The sequence below is a fragment of the Paramacrobiotus metropolitanus genome, unplaced genomic scaffold (assembly GCF_019649055.1).
Source record: "Paramacrobiotus metropolitanus isolate TYO unplaced genomic scaffold, Prichtersi_v1.0 Parri_scaffold0000068, whole genome shotgun sequence".
Lineage (NCBI taxonomy): Eukaryota > Metazoa > Tardigrada > Eutardigrada > Parachela > Macrobiotidae > Paramacrobiotus > Paramacrobiotus metropolitanus.
This window is the reverse complement of record NW_026570288.1, coordinates 185972-206004: the sequence shown is the minus strand read 5'-3', so window position 1 is coordinate 206004 and position 20033 is coordinate 185972. Positions and strand designations below refer to the sequence as shown.

General features: G+C 54.7%; 1 protein-coding gene across 1 annotated transcript; it reads left to right on the top strand.

Annotated features, from left to right (window-relative positions):
* The first annotated feature begins 852 nt into the window (after positions 1-852).
* Positions 853-3096, top strand: LOC129594455 (uncharacterized). Its single transcript, XM_055491155.1, has one exon. It carries the CDS (start codon positions 853-855, stop codon positions 3094-3096), a length of 2244 nt encoding a protein of 747 aa, XP_055347130.1.
* Positions 3097-20033: the final 16937 nt, after the last annotated feature.

Here is a 20033-nt window from a genome sequence, read left to right as displayed (position 1 = left end):
GAGTCCAAACCGACGACGAAAAGGTAGCGGCTATTGCGCAACACCAACCCCCGCGAACAGAACGCCAATTGCGGTCGTTCCTCGGGTTGGCCAACTACTACCGGAAATTCATCCGTAATTATGCCCAACGGACATCGAAGATGTACGAACTCCTTCGGAAGACTAATTCCATCCGGACAGACTGGACGGACGACCATACAGCGGAGTTCAACGGCATCAAAGAGGCTCTAACCACAGCCCCGGTACTCGCAAAGTTCGACCCGACCAAGAAGACAGTAATCGAATGTGATGCCAGTGGAGCCGGACTTGGCGCGGTGTTGTCACAAGAAGACCACCCCGTAGCATTTGCCAGCCGAGTTCTCCATGGAGCCGAGAAGAACTACGGAGTCACCGAATGGGAATGCCTAGCCGTAGTTTGGGCCGTCCAGAAGTTCAAACACTTCATTGACCACGGAACCTTCACCGTCAAAACGGATCACCGAGCCTTACAGAACCTGATGCGCTGTGAGTCCAATAGACCCGGCATCAACCCCCGGTTAACACGGTGGGCTTTGGCTCTGCAAGGCAAGGACATTACCATCGAGTACAAACCTGGAGTTTTCTGCGATAATGCGGATGCTCTGTCTCGGTGGCCCCTTGAACGATAACGACCCCCATGAAGAATTGGACCAGGTACCTAATTTTGAGGACTTCAAGGATGAGATCAAAATAAGGTCTCTCCGGGTACAAAGACACGAAATCAAGGAAAAGAGCCGAAGACATCCGGACCTCATACTCGAGCCCGGAGGCTGGACGGACGAGGCTAAAATAAGGTCTCTCCGAGTGGCAGCTGAATGGAGGCAGACCACAAATATGCGTCGCCCCGTTCCAAAAGCAACTCCGCTGCCCGGATGTAAGGTCATCTCGGACTGGAACGACCTGTCTACCCCATATGTAAGGGTAATCAACGTAGTCGTACCGGACGACCCGGGCTCACAAGGCGAGTCTAGGGTCGAAACCGCAAAGGTACGGACTACCGAGGTTAACGGACCGGAGGTCCCGGGCTCACAAGGCGAACCCGAGGACGAAGAAGAAGAAAAGCCGATGGAGTCCAATAAGGAGTTAGGCAGACTGCAACTCCGGGACCCTCACCTCCGGAAAAAGATCGATGAGCTGGAAAACCAGGACCAGCTGGACCACAAGTCGCCATTGTTGGAACATTACCAAATGAGCGGAGGCCTATTGTACCGGCTGACCACCCACAACACCAAGTTGGAACGACGGTTCGTGGTCCCGCTCTTCATGCGAAAAGGCATCATCCGAGCACTTCACGACGGAAAAACCGGCAACCACTTCGGCCGCGTGAAGACACTGGAGGCAGCGAAGCTTCGGTACTACTGGGACCGGATGCTATCCGACATTCACGACTACGTGGATAACTGCCCCCGGTGTACCTTGGTGACCAAGCCTCGGACTAAACCACCCGGTAAACTCCAGAAGATGGAGGTCGGTGAACCATGGTTCCGAATCTACGCGGACTTTAAAGGACCTTTACCTCGGACTGAGTCGAAAGGATACCAATATATCGCGGTCGTTACCGACCAGTTCACCAAGTTCACCATAGCCCGAGCGACCAAGACTAACTCGGCAAAGGAGTTCGAAAAATTCTTCGTGGAGGATGTCGTCTTGAAATACGGCATGCCGACCCACCTCCACACCGACCAAGGATCCCACTTCACGGCTAAGACCTTCGCCAAAGTGGCCAGGATCTTCGGGATCGAGCATACCTTCGGAACAGCCTACCACCCAGAGGGTCAAGGCCAAGTCGAACGTTCCATGCAGACGATCTGGGACGGAATTCGGAAGGAATGCGACGCCAAGGATGGTCACCGATGGCACCGGAACCTACAGTACGTAGTATGCGGAATCAACCGAGCCAAACATGCGACCACCGGGTTCTCACCCTACTACATGCTGTACGGACGTGAGATGACCATACCTCAGGACGTCATCACCGGAACCAACGCACCGGAACACTACACCGACAAGGAACAATACATCAGAAGGATGAAGGAACGGCTCCGGAGGGCTCACGACATCGCGAAGACAAATATCGACGAAGCCTTCCAGAAAGCAGCCGAACTCTACAACAAGAAGAAATCCATACCGGACTTCCAGAAGAGAGACCTCGTCCTGGTAGAGTATCCCAATAAGGATCCTACCAGGAAGGAACGGTACGATGGAGTATGGACGGTACTCAACTATAAAGGACCCAACAACCTTTGGCTCCGCAACGTCGAAACCGGAAAGGAAGATGTTGTCGCCGTGGATAGATGTAAGCATCATCCAAGCAACAAGCGTCGGCGGATCACCCGATCTTACGGCCAGAAGAAATCCGAGGTATCCCCGGGTAATAACCTTGCAACGGTGCCGTACCCCCATGAGGGTCAGCCCGCTCGCAATACCCGGGCCCGAAAGGCTAACTCAACCGAAAAGAAGCCAAAGGAACCGACAAAGGAGCCTCAGAAACCGGACTTAACGTCGGTTCAGGACCCCAATAAGGGTCCGTCCGACAAACTAAGTCCAGTGGAACCCTCCAAACCAAAAGGAAAACGTGGCCGACCGAGGAAGAAGCCTCCGTCGGACTTCGAGACACCAGCCCTGCAGGAACTGCAGAAGCAGGCTGTGATAGAGGATGAACCCGAGGCCATCCCGGAGAAACCCAAGGACTTAGCCGGATCATCCGAGGCTAACCCGAAGAAGTCAGTGGACTTAGCCGCAAAACCCGAGGCTACCTTAACCAAGCCTGAGAAGCTTAAGGTACCGAAGGAGAAGCCGGTAAAAGCGACGAAACCGGTGAAGAAGCGACCCGACACACCGGTCCCGACAATCCCAACCGATAAGACAGTTGAACCCTCGGCTCCAAAGCGGAAGTACGGGACGGTTAAGAAGCCTAAGTTAACGGCTCAGGAAGTACTTGAAGAAGCTCAAGTGGCCGAAGACGAGGCACACAAGGACATCCTCGACAGGATCGCTGAAGGACGGGCAGAACCGGTCAAATCGACCAAACCCACAAAGAAGCCCAAAACATCAAAACCCACCACACCACAAACATAGGGCCATAGTTAACTTAGAATAAGTTAGGGCTTAGCTAGGACATAGTTAAGAATGGACCTTTGGTGTCGGAATGGGACCTCTTCAGTTGTGCATGGAATCTTCAGTTGAACTTATTTGGCCTTATCAGAATGCTAACGAGCCGTATCTCCTTTATCCCAATAGCCTCTCATAACGATGTCTGACCGACGACGAGACCCTCCGTCGAGTGGATCGAACAGCAGCCGACGCGACAACCGACGATCTCAGCCGTACCCGCACGACCGATCGGGCTCGAGCTGAAACGCGTTCGGCCACCCAAACCCCAATCCCACAGGTAACAAATCCGCATGCGAACGTAGCGGCTGATTCTTTGGCAGGTTTAACGGTCGGGTCACGGATGGTCACTCAACCCCGGACGATGCCCCCTCCAGACCTTGCCACCGGGCACTATGCTCGACGAAACCGGACTTTTGGTGAATGTGAGCGCGGCCACCGGTCAGAACGTACCGGCAGTACCGATCGACCCATTAGGTCAGATCCGCCCGCCACTTCTACCGGGACCATTCATCCCCGGACCAGTCATGCCACCGACGCTACCATACATCCCGATTACGGTAACGAGCATCCAGCCGGCCCCAATAGGGCCGCTGATGACTCAAGCCGGGATGAACCCCATGCCGAACCAAATGTTCGCCATGTTCACCCAATGGTGCAACCAGATGGGTATGAACCAGCCACAAGGCGGCGCGGTCAACCCTCTGATGGGATACCCCATAGTAACCGGACCCATGGGAGCCTCGCAGCAGCCGACTTTACCGGCGGCGCCACGACAGGACGGCACAAATATGCCTCCGGTGGTATCAGCGACAGCTCGGCCGGAACGTCAACGGACACCATCTTCGTTCACTCGATATTACGAAGACGGAACGAAGGCCTTTTCGGTCCATATGCTGAAAAGACCGAAGATTCCGATATCATCGGCGGAGGCAGCCCCGGCTCAACCGACAGCCGAACCCTCGATACCCGGACCTTCCACAGCCAGACCTTCGGCAACCGCAATTACGGTTGAACCGATCTCGGCCGCATCTTCGGCCGGATCGACCCTCGGAAGAACTCACACTGGGTCTTATGGAAGCTGAGAGTGAATGGACTCTCGTCCAGCGCAAGATAGAAGCTCTCAAGTTGAGCGACCCTAACTTCGCGCAAGAATTGACCCGACTGAACTCGGAGATGAAGGAGCTGGAACAATATATCCAGGATACCCGAGCCATACTTAGAGCCCGGAAGTCAACCTCCGAGACTCCAGCCTCGGAGAGAGGGCCAGCCTTAGCAACCGCAACTACGGGGGCTTCGGCCGGAGCGACCAACCCTCCTCCTGACCCTTCAATAGCCGAAGTACACGCATTGCTCGGACAGACCGAAGCTCTCGTGAAAGGGATGAGAGGCCAGATACAAGCCGAAGGACTGGAAAATCCGGCATCCGAACGCACGTGGGTCAGCTCCTTGAACCTTGGAGTAGAAATACTCCGGAAACTGCTGTCGCGAACCCCTCTAACAGGACAACAACTGCAATTGATCCACACCCATTATTGGCTTCTGAAGGCCCAGATCGAAGAGGCTCGAGACGAACACCCTCTGGCACCCCCTAGAACAGTGGATGTGCCCGGATTGACGAGCCAAGGGTCAGAACGGGGATCAGCCGTCGCAACCACAAGTACGGGGGCTTCGGCTGGAACGACAAGGACCCCGGATGACAGAGAAGCGAGCCCAAGCCGGCTACAAGTTTATGCGACTTTGAGGGAGTCGGATGACTTAGCGGTGCGACTTAACCGCGAGCATCAAGAAACTTCACCGACCGACCCTCGATACTTGGATCAGGAATTGACCATCAACCGTATCATCCATGACTCCTACATGCTCCGACGGTCAACTGAAGTTACTAACTTCACCCCGCAGCAAATCCAGCAGTCCCGGCAAGCGTTCCGGAACCTGCGTAGGGTCATCGATGACAACCAAAACCCGGTATCACCGACCCCGCGTGACGTAGCCAAGTCAGACGCGTTTGTGGCTATCCGCAGAACTCGGCAACAAGGACTCGTACTCCTAACGGAACTACGCCGGCGCCGAGACCGATACCCTTTAACTCGGAACAATGGGCGGAAACCGAGAAACTCAACATCGAGATCCAATTGAAGCTCGGTGAAATTGAGCGTCTCAGCCACGACAGAATTCCAGCGGACGTCCGTGACAGATGGCTCCTGGAAGGCGCGGTGGCCTATGTGGACCAACAGATAGCGGCCTTCAACCTAACCGAGGGAGCCGGACCGGAAGGGCAACAACCTAGCCCCGCCACCCGCCAGGCGTATGACCGAGCCAGAGACAGAATGGCACTCTGGGAAAGAGTCAACCGAGTGAGGAGGCTCAGTGACAACATCATAACGATGTTGATACGACGCCGCGAACAGGCCTACAGCCTCAACGGACAAGAAGCCGCCCGACGAGTTACTGACCTAATTGTCGAAGTTAACCGAGAATCCGCAGACATTGCAGGCCTAGTCTGGGAAGGGATCCCAACAGGACCCTGGGAAACCCGTGAGCTCCCGAGACTTCTGTCCTCCATCGAACGACGTGCCGACAATTACGGCATAGTCCTCTCCGACGACTCATCAAACCGGCCCGACGAAGCCGAAGCCAGACTTTGCAAGTGGCAGGAGATTAGGAAGACCCTAGAAAAGGGCCATACGCTCCTATCCACCTTAGAATAAAGAAACAAGCCGGAGGACAAGCCTCACTTCGACAAGGACCGTGAACAATCCAAGCTGCTGAATGATCGGTGCAACTTGGAGAGAAACCTCCGTCAAGTGGCTAGGCTCACCGAGGCCGGAATGCCAACAGCACCAGCAGACGTTCGGGAATTGGATGCGTCACTCGGATACCTCGGGAGACGCATCGCCGAAGAGGGCGACCTGGACTCGGATGAATACTCGGAATATAGTCCGAGTCGGAGCCGTAGCCGTGATGGGGAACCAACAGTGACCCCCGGCCCAGGCTCACACCGAAGCGCATCACCAATGTCAGAACCTCCGTCACCGATACCCTCACCGGACATCGAGATGTTCGATGACCCACCGGAAATGGACTTCGGTATCACCATAACTACCGAAGAATTGAGGAGGGACTTAGCCGAAACTGAGCTAACGGCGGACCTTCTGACCCAGCGGATTGCTACGCTGCAACCGGGCGATGCGACTCTACAGACCATCACCGAACAGCGCGACATGGCTCGTGGGCATGCCGAGAAACTCCGGAGGAAGTTAGAGGAAAGAAGCCACAAGGAGGCTCAACCTCGGACCCCCGGACCTCAACAGGCTCAACCATCGGGGCCTCCTCAACCTCGGACCCCCGGACCTTCGAGGGGCAACCCAACTGAGCCACCTCAACTCCAACCAGCCCCGACGGAACAAGAGATCCAAACTCTCCGTGACGACATAGCCCTTAACGAAGGCTATGTCCGGGACTTAGCCGCTCAGGCTAACCAACTGGAGGATCGGACCCCGGCTCAGAGGAAGCTGAAGGAGCGGATCCAAGATCAACACCGGGTAGCCACAATGGACCTGGAGAGCCTAAGAGCCGATTTAGAAGTGGCACTTGCGAGAAAAAGGCATGAGGAAGAGAGCCGCAAAACGGTTCCACCTCAGCCTCCGGCCACTCAGCCGACCCAACCTTCGGCTACCCGGGCAACTCAGCCCCCGGCTACTCCGCCGACTCAAGCCCCCGCGAACCTACCGCAACAACCGGAACGGCCGGTAGCGACCCAACAGGTTGCACCGACCCAGCGCCTTTCGCCCCGCTCAATGGTACGGGCGATGGAAAACATATCGGACCCGGGAGTCCTGCCGCCCGACGCTCAACCCTACATAGTTGAAGCCATGACTCGGGCTAACAACATCTTGACGGAGATGCGGACTCGCCGAGGCTTCTGCGACCGTCATAGCGCAGAGTTCTTCAAACTGGATGGTGACATCACCGGAGTTGAGAACCACACCCGGGCAACTCGGATACTTCTACACCCGGAAACCCCGAAACATCAGTACAGCCAGGCTCAGCTGCAATCATGCGTGCTTTGGCTCTCGGGTTTCATCCGGGATTATGAAGAAGAAAAGCAGGCCAAAGAACGGCGAGAGGCGGACCGAGCCTCCAAGGATCAGTCTCGGATCAGGCAGATTGAACCCCCAGAGCAGGGTACATCTGACCAATCAACCCGGAGACCGACCATCAAGCCACCCTCGACGGCTACTCCACCGTCAGGAAATTGGCCACTGGCAGTACCCGGAATGGAGGAAACGATTCGGCGAGCACTTCAGCGAGCCGAGGATGCCAGCCATGAAATGCATGCTCAACTTCATGCCATGAACGCCTGGGACCCTAGAGCGGCAAGGCTCGACGTCGATACCAACACCTTGGATACGAGCCGGAAGACCATTGCCACCATATTAACCCTATCGGCAGCGAGATCTTCGGACACCGAGGAGACCCTGATACAGGCGCTGCAAGATATTAAGCGGATCACCGAGGGTTACTACCGTAACAAGCGACGTGAAGCCGCGGAGCGTAAAGCCCAACAGGCTAAGCCACCCGCACGACCAGCTACGCCGCCCGGTGAGCCTATGGATGTCCCACCCTTAGAAGGTGAAGAAGAGACCCTCGAGCCCTCCACAGCGGAACGGGAAGCTTACGCTCGGACGCGGGACTTAACCCCGGACCCACCGAGCACAAGCAAGGCACCGAGGCCAACAACATTGCCGGTACCCCCAATAGGTGGTTCGGCTCGGCCAAAACGAACGGAACAGGTGCTCGTCATCCGACGTCCGACAGAACAGTCCGATAACCCGGAGAGCACCCCGGATGGCAGGGCTATTCATCAGCCCGGAGGCCCAGATTCGCCTAAGTTCGCGAGGAAGCCTCGGTCTAAGGACAGGGATGAGGACAAGGGCCCGAAACGGAAGCTGTTCTCATCACCACCGAGACAAGTCCGGACCCTCGAACAGGTCCGAGAGATTGTGATGCGGGAAACAGCTTCAGACCCATCGAAGCCCCGTCAGAAGGTACGACCGACGCCGGGTGAGAGCCACAAGACGGCCCCCCAGCCTCAGTTAGTACTACAGGCCATCCAACCGGACTTAACCGCAACGGAACGGGAAGCCCTGGCTTACCACAACCAGCTGGTAGACCAGATTAAACAGGCCGAATTCTACCGGGTCATCCAAGAAGGTGAACTTACCGGTGGACAGCTCGAACATAAGATGTCGTCAAGAGATCGGAACCGCATAACCCAGAAGATCTTGGACTTTGCGACCGACCGCGACACTATTATACGGAGACTTATGGCACTCCGGAGCAGCATGCAGGTACCTCGGACACAGAGGTTACCGAGGGTGGTTTTGGACTATGTCCAGCTGTTACGGAACCCGAGGATCAACCCGGCCGTATGTATCCGCGAACCACCCCTGGAGGAAGGCCAGCCTAAAACCGACCTTATCCCTGAAATCGACCCCGACAACTCGGGAGGTAACGATGAGGACCCTAATGTCTACGCCGCGGAGGATAGCGAGGAGGAGCGACAGTGGCAACAAGCCCTGCTAAATGACCTTCGGTCAACATCAAGGCTCTCGACTGAGCCTCGGTCAACTAGTGGACGAAGCAGGTCCCCGGTGAAACAGGTGTCCCCAACTAGGGCTCTGTCTCAGCCGAACCGGATGCCTAGTATGACCCCTCTCCAGCCTCCACCACCGAGGTTCTCCCCGAAGCGGACACCTCGGCAAGCCTCCCAAGAACGGATGGACACTTCGTCTCCGGCAAAACTGCAGATAGCGGCAAAAGAGCCGGGCAGCACAGCATCGATGTCAACCTCGGTGCCGGACATAGCCGCCGAAGTGACGGTTGAAAGTCAGGTACAACCGGCTGTGCAGCCCCAATTAGGGCCCGCGGTTAGTAACCAGACCCACCGTCAGTACCATGACGACCCGGCCATGGACTCCATAAAGGACCTGACCATGACCGAAAGGGATGACTGCATCAATAGGGCCGCGAGCGCGGAGCGTAACTATTATAACGCCCTCAAGAGTCGCCGCGATAACCTGCCCGACAACGACTCAAACGAAACCATCCGTGAGTACCATAACCTGACCCAACGGATGAAAGAGATTGTGCAGCAGATGGGCGATGACTATCGCAAGAAGCGAGCCTCCGGAGAAATCCCGGCGCCGCACCCCATCGCACCTTCCCCAATCAGCGGACAAGAAGCCTCGAAGGCCACGGTACCCCAAAAGGCGTCCGTGGTCCCGTCAAAACGGATGGTTGACCCTAAACGGCGGCCATCAGTGGAGATCGAAGATTAGGAAATGCCGACATTCAGCGGCTCAGTAATCCATTCGGCCAACTCCACCACTATGCGGAAGAAGCGCGAGGCCAAAAAGTCGACCTCAAAGAAGGAGTCTCCGAACCGACTGCCCAAGAAACCTCGCGGCGGCGGAGATACCGATGTCTCGGACGTAGAAGTCCGCCGTAACAAGGGCCGAAGAAAGGTCCGACCCGAGCAATCATCCTCGGATAGCGAACCAGAGTCAACATCGAGCCGACAGGAACCCGACAAGAATCGGGGGCCTAGGCCCGAGTTGAAACCCGGTCAAAGCATCGAGAGTTGGATCAACGAGATCCGAAACTGGGCCGAGGAGAAGCCTCCAAAAGAGGCACCCAAGGTCAAGAAGGAGAAAAAGGAGTCACAAGGAGACTCCTCGCTTCCACCATACCTCCAGCGGATGGTTGACAACATCCAGCAAAGGGACCGGGACTTAGAACGTTCGGCATCCCCGGAGATCTCACTGGAGAATACCCCAGTTAAACGGAAGCTTAATGACTCGGACCAGCTGGAACCAACCTCGGCCCAACATCTGGCCGAGGGTCCCCGTGAAGAGATGTGGGACTACCATGCTGACACCGATGAGTCTGACCTGCCAGCCCACAACATCCGCAACAGGCTGCCGGACAGACAACCTGGTGAACCGGAACCGACCTTCTCCAAGGCGATCTTTAAGGAAGACGTCCGGCGGATCATTACCACAGCTGACGCGGAACGCAGAGACGTCTACCAGGCCCTAGTGGAGAGGCTCACCGAAGAATACCGGGTAGAGCGAGGCCATTTCCTTACCGCACAATTCATGCGGAAGATAGTCAGCTGGATCCAGGATGAATGTATGGCCTTTATACTCCACCGATCCTGGGACCGAATGGGCGAACTGGTACTCCCGAAACCACCGGCTAAGTTAAGCCAGAAGGAAACACCGCAACAGCGGATAGTTCGAGCTATCGGTTATTATCGGAACCCAAGAGGTACCACTCGCCTTCAGATCGCCCGATTCCTCAACAAAATGTACACCTACGGCGATAAACCCGAAAGGAGAGGCCGAGATTGAAGATATCATGAGGGAAGTAAATCCTACCCTCAAGGCCATGGTGCTACGAAGGGAGCTGCAGACTACTAACGCGCAGCGCAGAGTCCACCTCCGGTACACAGTACCAAACTTCATCCCCGAAAAGAACCGGAGAGAACAGAAGCTTCGGATGTCGTACCTCCACACAAAGGAGTACGACCCAGAAGGAGCTGAGGTCCAGGTCAGACCAGACGAAGACCCTGCACCCCAGGCCAGAGTATGGCTGGAGCTGGCCAGATCAACGGCGGCCTCCTCGGGTAGTAGATTCCCTCCGGAACGACCAAGGGCCCCGGGCGGCTTGCAAAGGTCCGCCTCAGCCGACCAAGACTCCGGCAGTAAACCCATTAAGCATTCGGCCCGAGACAGAAGGGGTAAATTTGTCAAGGACACACATTCAGCCCCTCCGGGATCCCAACCCCCGTCACCCATGGACTTGTCGTCTTCGCAGGCTGGAACCTCAACAAGGGGCCAGTCTTCAACTAAGAAGCGCAAGAACAAGGGTAGGACTTCGCGGAATGCCCAGTCCCTCGAGGAGGAAGAGGAACCCTCTTCGGAGGATGATGATGATAAGGACGCCAAGTCAGACCAAGACTCTGACAAATCCGACGACTCGGATGGAGACGACGACGACAACGAAGATGGCAAAGGGAAGCCGCCAACAGCGGCACCCGAACATCCAGAACCGGAGGATGAGCCTGACAATCAGGAACAACCTCCGGCAGATGACCCGGACGATCCAATGGAGGACACGGGATCTAAGGTCCCCTCCGGACAGCAAGCCTCGGGCCTTTTCGACCAAAGGACCCCAAGCCCTCCGGCCGACCAGCTACTTATGAAGTGGCACGAAGACACAGCGCAAGTTCTGCCTCGGGAGATCCCATCGAAGCCTATCATTCGGCTTCCTTGGCCAAAACAGCCGGCAACCATGCGGGCATCTAAGCCGAAGCCTCGGATCTCCGACACCGACCCTGGATGGGTGCATGTTCACGCTGCACTCAAGGCGCTGTCATGGTCGGGCCCCACCTACGCAACCCCGGAGTTGGCTTACCAGCTGCTGAAGCATTGGCGCGTCGACAAGGACGGAAGCTGGTTCGACCTTAGCCTCGACAGAGTGAAGATCTACTGTCGGATGGCATACGAGACTGGTGCCATCCTTCGGGTATATACCAAAACGGAACGACCGTACTACGTCTTTCCGAGGGAAGAACAAGACCCAGCGCCGAAGACTTACCTCGGATGGCGGGACGCAGTGATCGCCTGCCTGCGGACGGATCGACACCCGGAAGGATTAACTCGCCGGGAGATTTTGAACCACCTAATAGGTCGGTTCGAGTTCATCTTGATGTCCGCTTACCCTCAATTGGAAGATGCACGGTACCGACCGGTCCGAAGAAAGGAAACCAACCTGTACTATCTGGCCGATGAGCTGGAGTATGTCCTCGAGCAAGCCTGCCGACAGAAAGTCCTCGGATCGAGTGAGGTGTACAAGACCCACGGGCAGCGCTTCTCCGTCTTCTACCTACCTGAAGACTTCGGACAGCACCTGCCTAAGACGCGGGCAAGCTCGGCGAGCCCGGCGAAGGCTCCTACTTCGGCCGAAACGGAAGCCCAGAAGCGGTTGGCACGGGCCAAGTCAACTAACCCGGCTGACCTGCCGAAGAAGAAGAGCTAAACGGAAGTACATCATCGGAGGTTCCCTGCCCAATAGGCGAGACCTATAACCTCCGTAACGGGGATGTTTCTCTTGCCCAATAGGCGAGAAAAGAAAGGATCGGACAAGACCTGACCGTACCCGACCGTTTAAGCTTACATCTAACCGTAGAACGTTTAACCCAATAGGTTTACGTAATGACCCAAAAGGTTTAAAAACAAAAATAACTTAACAATATTAAGTTAAGTGTTTTGACCACAGCCTCCCCAGCCCCGAACGGAAGCCTATGACTCGGACTGCCAGGCGTGCAAGGCCAATAACAACTCTCCTCGGACACGTCAACCCTGTGCAGAATGCCTGTTACGACATTTGGACAGACAAGCCGGGGATCACAGAGTCACACGACGGGACCAGGCTAACGCCCTGTACGTCCAGGTCGTCACCGGGAACCTGAGTGCCTACATGCACGCCGTCCATAACAGTCGTATCCTTGATGAGTTGGACGGCCGACAATTGCTCTACATGTGGGACATGCAGCGCTACCGCAGACGTACCCACGAGCCCGGCTGGGATAACACCCCAGCAGTCCCGGACAACGCCCGATTGGTCCATGCCCGTGAACAACGACGGGAGCAGGAGCGCGAGGACGACCGCCGAGAAATAGCGGCAGCTGACCGGAGAATCGCTAAGGCCCAGCGCGAGCGCGACGAGCGAGCACGCCAGAAGGAGAATAAGAATCCAACGTTAGGCGTAGCCGGCGATTTACAGGCTAGGCTCATGGCGGAACCCAAAAGGTTCCCGGATGAGCCCTCAGCACCTCTTAATATGGACGTGCTGAATCCGGATCGGACCCTAAAAACGTCCAGCCTCCAGAATGCGTTCCAGGTCGGCCCCGCCCCACTCACTGGGCTGACGGTAACACTCACCGGACCTGACGGCCGACAATATATGGCCCAAATCCTTGACCCCCAACAAACGGAGGCTCTGCCGGCAATTCAGCGGAGCCAGGTAGAACAGCAGCTGGTAGCCCCACAAGAAGGTGGCTCACTCCAGCAAATGGACAGCGCACCCTCGCAGCCCCCGGCCCTAACGGCGGTTCGATCGGCAGAACCACCAGCGACGGCAGCAGTGACCCCAACAGGGTCCACTCCGTCTAACCGCAGAACCCAGAGTGTGTCGGACTTGGCACCAGGCGACCTGCGTCATAGGCTGGGAAGGGACCTACGACACAAGCTGGAGGCTCAACATAGGCCAGATGAACAGCCTTCGAAGGATCGGACCCGACCCTCCCCCGGCAAGCGATCCGGTTCGGAGGATACCGGGCTCGTCGTGGACTCCAACAGCAAGTCCCGGCGTAACTTTACCCAGCCCGTGGCCCGACATCAGGCGGCTCGACACCAAGCCCTACGACCACCCCCACCTTTGGAACAGCTGGATGAGCTGCCAGTGCCACAGCGCCCATTACCAGACCCGGAACCGGTAGTGCCTAGCCAGCATGACCCTCGGTACGACCATGCACGCCGACAGGGTATGGCAGTGGAGATACCACACCCGACGGAACGGACGAATTATATCATGGGCACTATGCAGTACCGGGAGGATCGACGAAACCAAATCTGGCACCTGGTCAATGACCTTCGGATCTTCCTCGACCATTCCGGATACCAACAGATGTTCGAACATCGGCAATGGTCCGAGGACTTCGAGATGAATGATCGGCTGTCTTATGGCATCGGATTCCCATACTACCGGACGAACGGTTTGCCTAGCACAACCGACCCAGCGACTTTGGGATTACCACTTGACCACCTGGATTGGTCTCAACTGAGCCAGCTCCCGTTGTTCTCTTCGGAACGGGAGATCACGGACCATACGGAATGGGTGGCGCAGTTCGTACTCACCGAGGCACAAGCAGCCATGGTGATTACTGCAGCCAGAGCGGCCCAGGGTTTGCCCGAATACCTTGGCAACATCGAACCAGAAGCCCGGGGAGATGCTCCGTTGGCCTTCCAGACAGCTTTGCGACTGATCTTCGCGGCCCGACTTGGCCACCATCACAGCCACTACACCCTGTACTGCGCGTACCGGAATAACAACATTCCGCCCCGACTTCGGACGGCGGTGGCCCAGCTGAGCGCGCCGATGCGAGACACAGTGGTAGGATTATGGCTGCGTGACTTCTTGATGACGGCGGAGCGATGGTACAAGGAATACCAGTACCATCCGGATGAGGAAAAGGATGTCGATGAAGCCTCGACCCTCTCGGAATGGTGCCGGACCCATCGCCACTTGCCGCCCGGGTTCACATCACCACCGATGCCCGAGGGCAAGTCATCCTACCGGTATAACATGTGGCCAGGTTCATCATCCTCGGGCAGGAACCGCCGAAGACGCGAAGCCCGCCGAACCAAAGCTGAAAAGCCCGGACAGGAAGCCTCGGAATCGCAGTCAACCTGCACCCAGGAGGCTACATCTTCGAACCACCCGGGACGAAGGGATAAGGACGATGACTCGGAAGGCTCCCACTTCGGTGGTGGAGCCCCGGTCAACGTGGACTTGGAGTGAAAGAGACCGGTAGCTGGACCCCAATAGGGTTAGGCTAACCGAAAAACCGGTCAAACGGACATGACGACGTCTCCAATAGAGACGTATCCCATAGATGAAACCCAGCTTGTGGAGCCGCAGATCGTTGGCCAACCACTTTATAGCCGTTAAACCACGATCAGCTACCGAGTCCGGACCCTCAATAAGGGATACGACGGTAGATTTGACCCTGTACTACGCCCAAACGGCCCGGAGCATACCTTTCACCGAGCCAACCTTCATTACCCTGCAGATCATAGCCTTAACCACGATCTTACCCTCCTGCAGATCGCAGTCCTAACCACATCCGCTACCATTAAGAAGTTACGGAGTCAGCCACAAGTACGGCTGTCCGTGGTGATCTCAGCGAGGAAGGCAACCTGCAGACCGCACCTAACTACGACAGACCAACCTGTCTTTCGGTCCGAGCAGATTGCTCGATACCTCACCGGACCCTAAAGGCTCCGGGGTATGAGGCCCAATAGGCCTCCATCTGCGGAAGGATCCAGACTTCGGCATAATATAGGAACTTCTGTTCCTATATCTTACATAGCTCCAATCCATTGCTGAACAACGGCAGCGGAAGCAGAATGCGAACCTTCTTCGATCCGAGCAGATTGCTCGATACCTCAATATCGGACCCTTCGCACGTAAGGAGGTTATCTAGGGGTTCCCAGCATGGCCTGCTGGGCACTCCTCCTTAAACCCAGCCGGCAGAAGGACCCGGTGAACATACGGTTCCATAACTCCGACTTTCAGAGCCCAATAGGCTCCCAACCCGATCCGCACGACTCGAACCTTTAACGGAGTACGGATTACGCCGACCTAGGACGAAATACCCCCTCGGTCAGCGAACCCGTATGACTAATTTCCGGAACTCAACCCAAGAGGATTCCGCTAGCATGGTGTAGAAGACGTCACTGCCGCCTTCTTCACCGTGCTTGCCAACAGACCCATGGACACCCCGGGAATCGGAGTAGTAGCTGGCTGACTAATGTAATCGAAGTCAGTGCGAGTGCCCAATAGGCCTCGGCAGCATAACTCCGGCGGAATCCGTCGTACGAAAAGCGACGGGACGGTGCTGCGCGGCGCGATCCGCTTCGCTCCACCGGCCTGTCCCTCCGGCAGAAGGACCATCGGAGGATGCAAGCCTTCGCAGATCGCATACAACCACGATCTGATACCACGTCAAGCGACGCAGATCAACCACGATCTTTACCTTACCGCGGATGCCCATTGAGGCCCAATAGGCCTCCCTTCCACCCCCGGAACGGAACGGAAGAAGTGGGACATTAGGGCACACTCATGCCCTTACCCCTACTCACAACGCTGTGTTGGAGTAATGGTATGAGTGACCGGCATGACCATTTCACCGTGAATCGGACTGTGGTCACCGGAAGGATGTACCAGGACGTTAGGGCACTCATGAATCCCCTGAAGAGCTATAACAGCCGGCAGAGGATTCATGAGTCCGGCACGACTGCACGCCCAGAAGGAGGCTACGGACGTCCATAACTATGCCAACAGGCCCAACAGGCCTTTAGCCCCATATTCCGGCATCCCGGGTGTTTCCGCCTAAGTGGAAGCACGGGATCAGCCGAGGAACGGACCACCTTGGACTCCGTCTTTAAAACTTAGAGTGCCTACCTCGTGGCTTAGACCCGATTAGGTCCTACGCAGCCGCCGAGGAGCCTCTTTTGCATGATTTTTGCTAGTCACCCGGTGGATATCTCTAGCATCAAGCGGACTCCCACCAGAGCATGTTGTGCCAGTCTCGTTACCGAGGCTCGGAGTCCCGGACACTGAGGCCAATTGACCCTCGGATACTTGTTCGGACCCTGTCCAGCGACATTGACCCTCTCCATGTTACCCAATAGGTGACGGGAGATGTTAAAAAGGGTTTCTGCCCGGGCAGAATGCCTTGGACCAGCTTTAGCGGATGCTGACTACCTCACCACCGAGGCTGCCCCGGATAGCGACTTCATCTCACCGGCGAGACCCTCGGTAGAGTTGCCCAATAGGCGACTTACACCGATAATAAGGGTTTTTGCCGAGATGGAACGACCATCAGACCTTTGGATACCGAGGATTGGAACCTCTGACCCTCGAGGGTTGAACCCCCGACCCTCGGGCTCGGAACCTCGGACCTTTCGAATCTCGGCGATCACCCTCTCCGGGTTACCCAATAGATGACAGGAGACGAATTCAGGATTCTCAGCCGAGCGGAACATCTCCGTATCCATTTGCCAGTGCAGCCGAGGGTACAACCCGGACTCTAACTCGAGTACCGAGGCTGCCAATGGACTTAGACTCAGCAACCGAGGCTGAGTTTGGACTCTGACTTCACAATCGGAGCTGACCCTCGGTCACCGAGCCTACCATCGGACTTCAAAACCTTGAAGTCAACCGGATACAGGGTCGGACTCCCGTACAGAGGCCATATCATTATTCGGACCAGAACGTGGTTTACACTGCACAGTGCAGTGTAAACCACGTCCATCGACCATTCAACCCTATGGAGACCAGGCGTTAACCGGTCCTTGTTGCCCAATAGGCGACAGGATACAAAATTACGGTTTTTGCCCGGATGGAACCTCGGATCACCGGACTTTCCCGGAGGATCCACTGCTCAATAGACCCAATAGGTCTTATCCTGCACCTAGAGAGGGTACCTTATGGTATTCGCGAATGCGACGGTGCCTCTCCACTAACCTTACTTGATGAACCCCGGCTGGACGTGAGTACGACTTGTCTTACCCGGCTGAGAAGGTTCCAATCAACCTTTTACCGGAGGATCCCGGTCGGAAAGTGTGTTTCACGCCCGTTTCACACCCGACAACGGAGATCCATACCCTTTACCCGAAGCTGATAGGGTCGAACCTTTGACCCTCGAGGATCGAACCCCCGACCCTCGGTGAAATGAACCGGTACCACTGGGTATCCCGAGAACCAATGCCTCGGACCTAGATGGCCGGATATCCTGTGGACTGGAGCCCCCGTGAGTGGATCAGCTCTAGTCGGAATGAGCACCCGGACCAAAGACCCGGACCAAAGACTTTGAGTTTACTTTTTCTAATCTCGAAATGATGTTCTCAATTTTATTGATCTTTTCACTAACCTGCTCACCACGAATTGTGATGTTATTTTTACTAGAGAGAGAGACAGATGGAATAATACTTTATTTTTTTTTACTTTTTCGCCGTTACGGACACGACCAACAGATGCCTACACCGGTCCAACAACACCACCGACCGACCTTCGGATTTCGGCCGTGAGTTGTATCGCCACCACGGGTCCGGAGGAGAACGCGGCACCGAGAGACCTTCGTCATCGGACACCCCCGAGGCGCAGCCACCGACCCCAATAGGGTCGTGTGCGGAGCGGGCACTGAGCGGTATGAGGCCGGTCCTTCGCAGGGGCTCGGACTCCCGCCCAGAGGCATGTTGGGCCAGTCGCTATGGCAGCCTACGAGTAGGCAGCCAGCGACAGTCTCCCGCTTCCGGTGTGCTGACTCACACCGAGTCGCACTCGCTGTCGAGCGCTAGATCGGCCTCGACTCAGGCAGCTTTCCGCCCAGCCTTTCGTCTCGGCCAATCATCGGCCTCGATGTAGGCGGAGCCACGCCCCCTTTCCACATCTCGTCCTATCAGCGTTCGTTCGCTCGTGTTGGATCTGCCCAGTGCCGCATTAGGCTTTTTCCCATGCTTTCGGCTCGATGTGCCGTTCATTTTCATTCACTAGCTGACATTCGGTGATTTTCATTCCACAGCTCACATCGAGCCTTTGTGTTTTTGGTTCTCTGTACTTTATTGCTATCCACAATAAAGCCTTCTCTCACTATCGTGAGCCTTTGTTCGCCAGCTGTCACAGTGTGACAGCCCCGCCTACTTCAGTTACGTCATTAAAATAATAATTTTTTAAATTTATTTAAGAATTATTATTTTCCTTTTGTGGTCGAATTTTGGTGACAGTGTGACAGCCCCGCCTACTTAAGTTACGTCATTAAAATAATAATTTTTTAAATTTATTTAAAAATTATTATTTTCCTTTTGTGGTCGAATTTTGGTGACAGTGTGACAGCCCCGCCTACTTCAGTTACGTCATTAAAATAATAATTTTTTAAATTTATTTAAAAATTATTATTTTCCTTTTGTGGTCGAATTTTGGTGACAGTGTGACAGCCCCGCCTACTTAAGTTACGTCACTAAAATATTATTATGGTTAGGTTGTTGAGGTTCATATCAAAGGTTTTATAAGGTCATTATTATGATGACGCTCGGTTTCACATCGTCCATGCTTTTTATGTTCTTTAGGCCATAGAGTGAAGGCTTCGGCTACCATTGTAATGGTGGTACAGTAACCTACTGTTTTAGCCTATGGTGGAGCATGGTGGCCTTCTGATATTACGTAACATGTCTATCTTACAGATAAACAGCTATTTGTAACATACTCGTACTTACTAATTAATATAGCAGTGCAGTATATTAGTGCATTATAGTATTTACAAAAAACCTATTCCTACTTATTAAAAACTTGAAACCTTTTAAAAGGGAATAAACGTCTGAATCAAACCTTAAAGAAAAAAACGGAACTATAATACGATCATTTTATGAATGACTATTTAAAGAAAGGCGAGGATTAAATGTAGTTTTATTAATGACTATTTAAAGAAAGGCCAGGATTAAATGTAGGCTGTTTCTACGAGTACTTACAGACAATTTTAATGAGCAAATTAATAAAGCGAATAATTATTTTTAAGTAAATGCAAATGTTTCTTGGCAGCAGAAATTTAAACTCATTTCTATTGATACAAAATTATTTAATAGGCAAATAATTATACCTAGCTAATAATTATTTTGTAAATATACACAAACCTTCCTGGCAGCATATACTGTATATTATTTTAATGGGCAAAATATACTGTAAGTTATTTATACAGCATATACTGTAAATTATTTTATTAGGCAAGCGGAGCGGAGCAGCAAACAGCAGTAAAATAAGTAAACAGCAGGCAGTGTTTTTGGTTGTAAGTGTGGAAAGGCCAATGTCTCCTATTTTTTCGACGTGTCCAAAGTGTCGATTTATTCCGGATCCAGCGAACGTTGTTTCGAGTCCAGGCCTGACCGTGTTTACTGGTCAGTCAGGCGGAAAAGTGTCCGCTGCGGGACACTTTGAGAAGGGGACACCGAAGATCGGGTCGACTGATTGTGTCATGATTATCTGTTCCATGCCGG

What these genes read in the sequence shown, in the direction of transcription:
- LOC129594455 (XM_055491155.1), top strand. Translation starts at nt 853, where the DNA reads ATGCGTCGCCCCGTTCCAAAAGCAACTCCGCTGCCCGGATGTAAGGTC.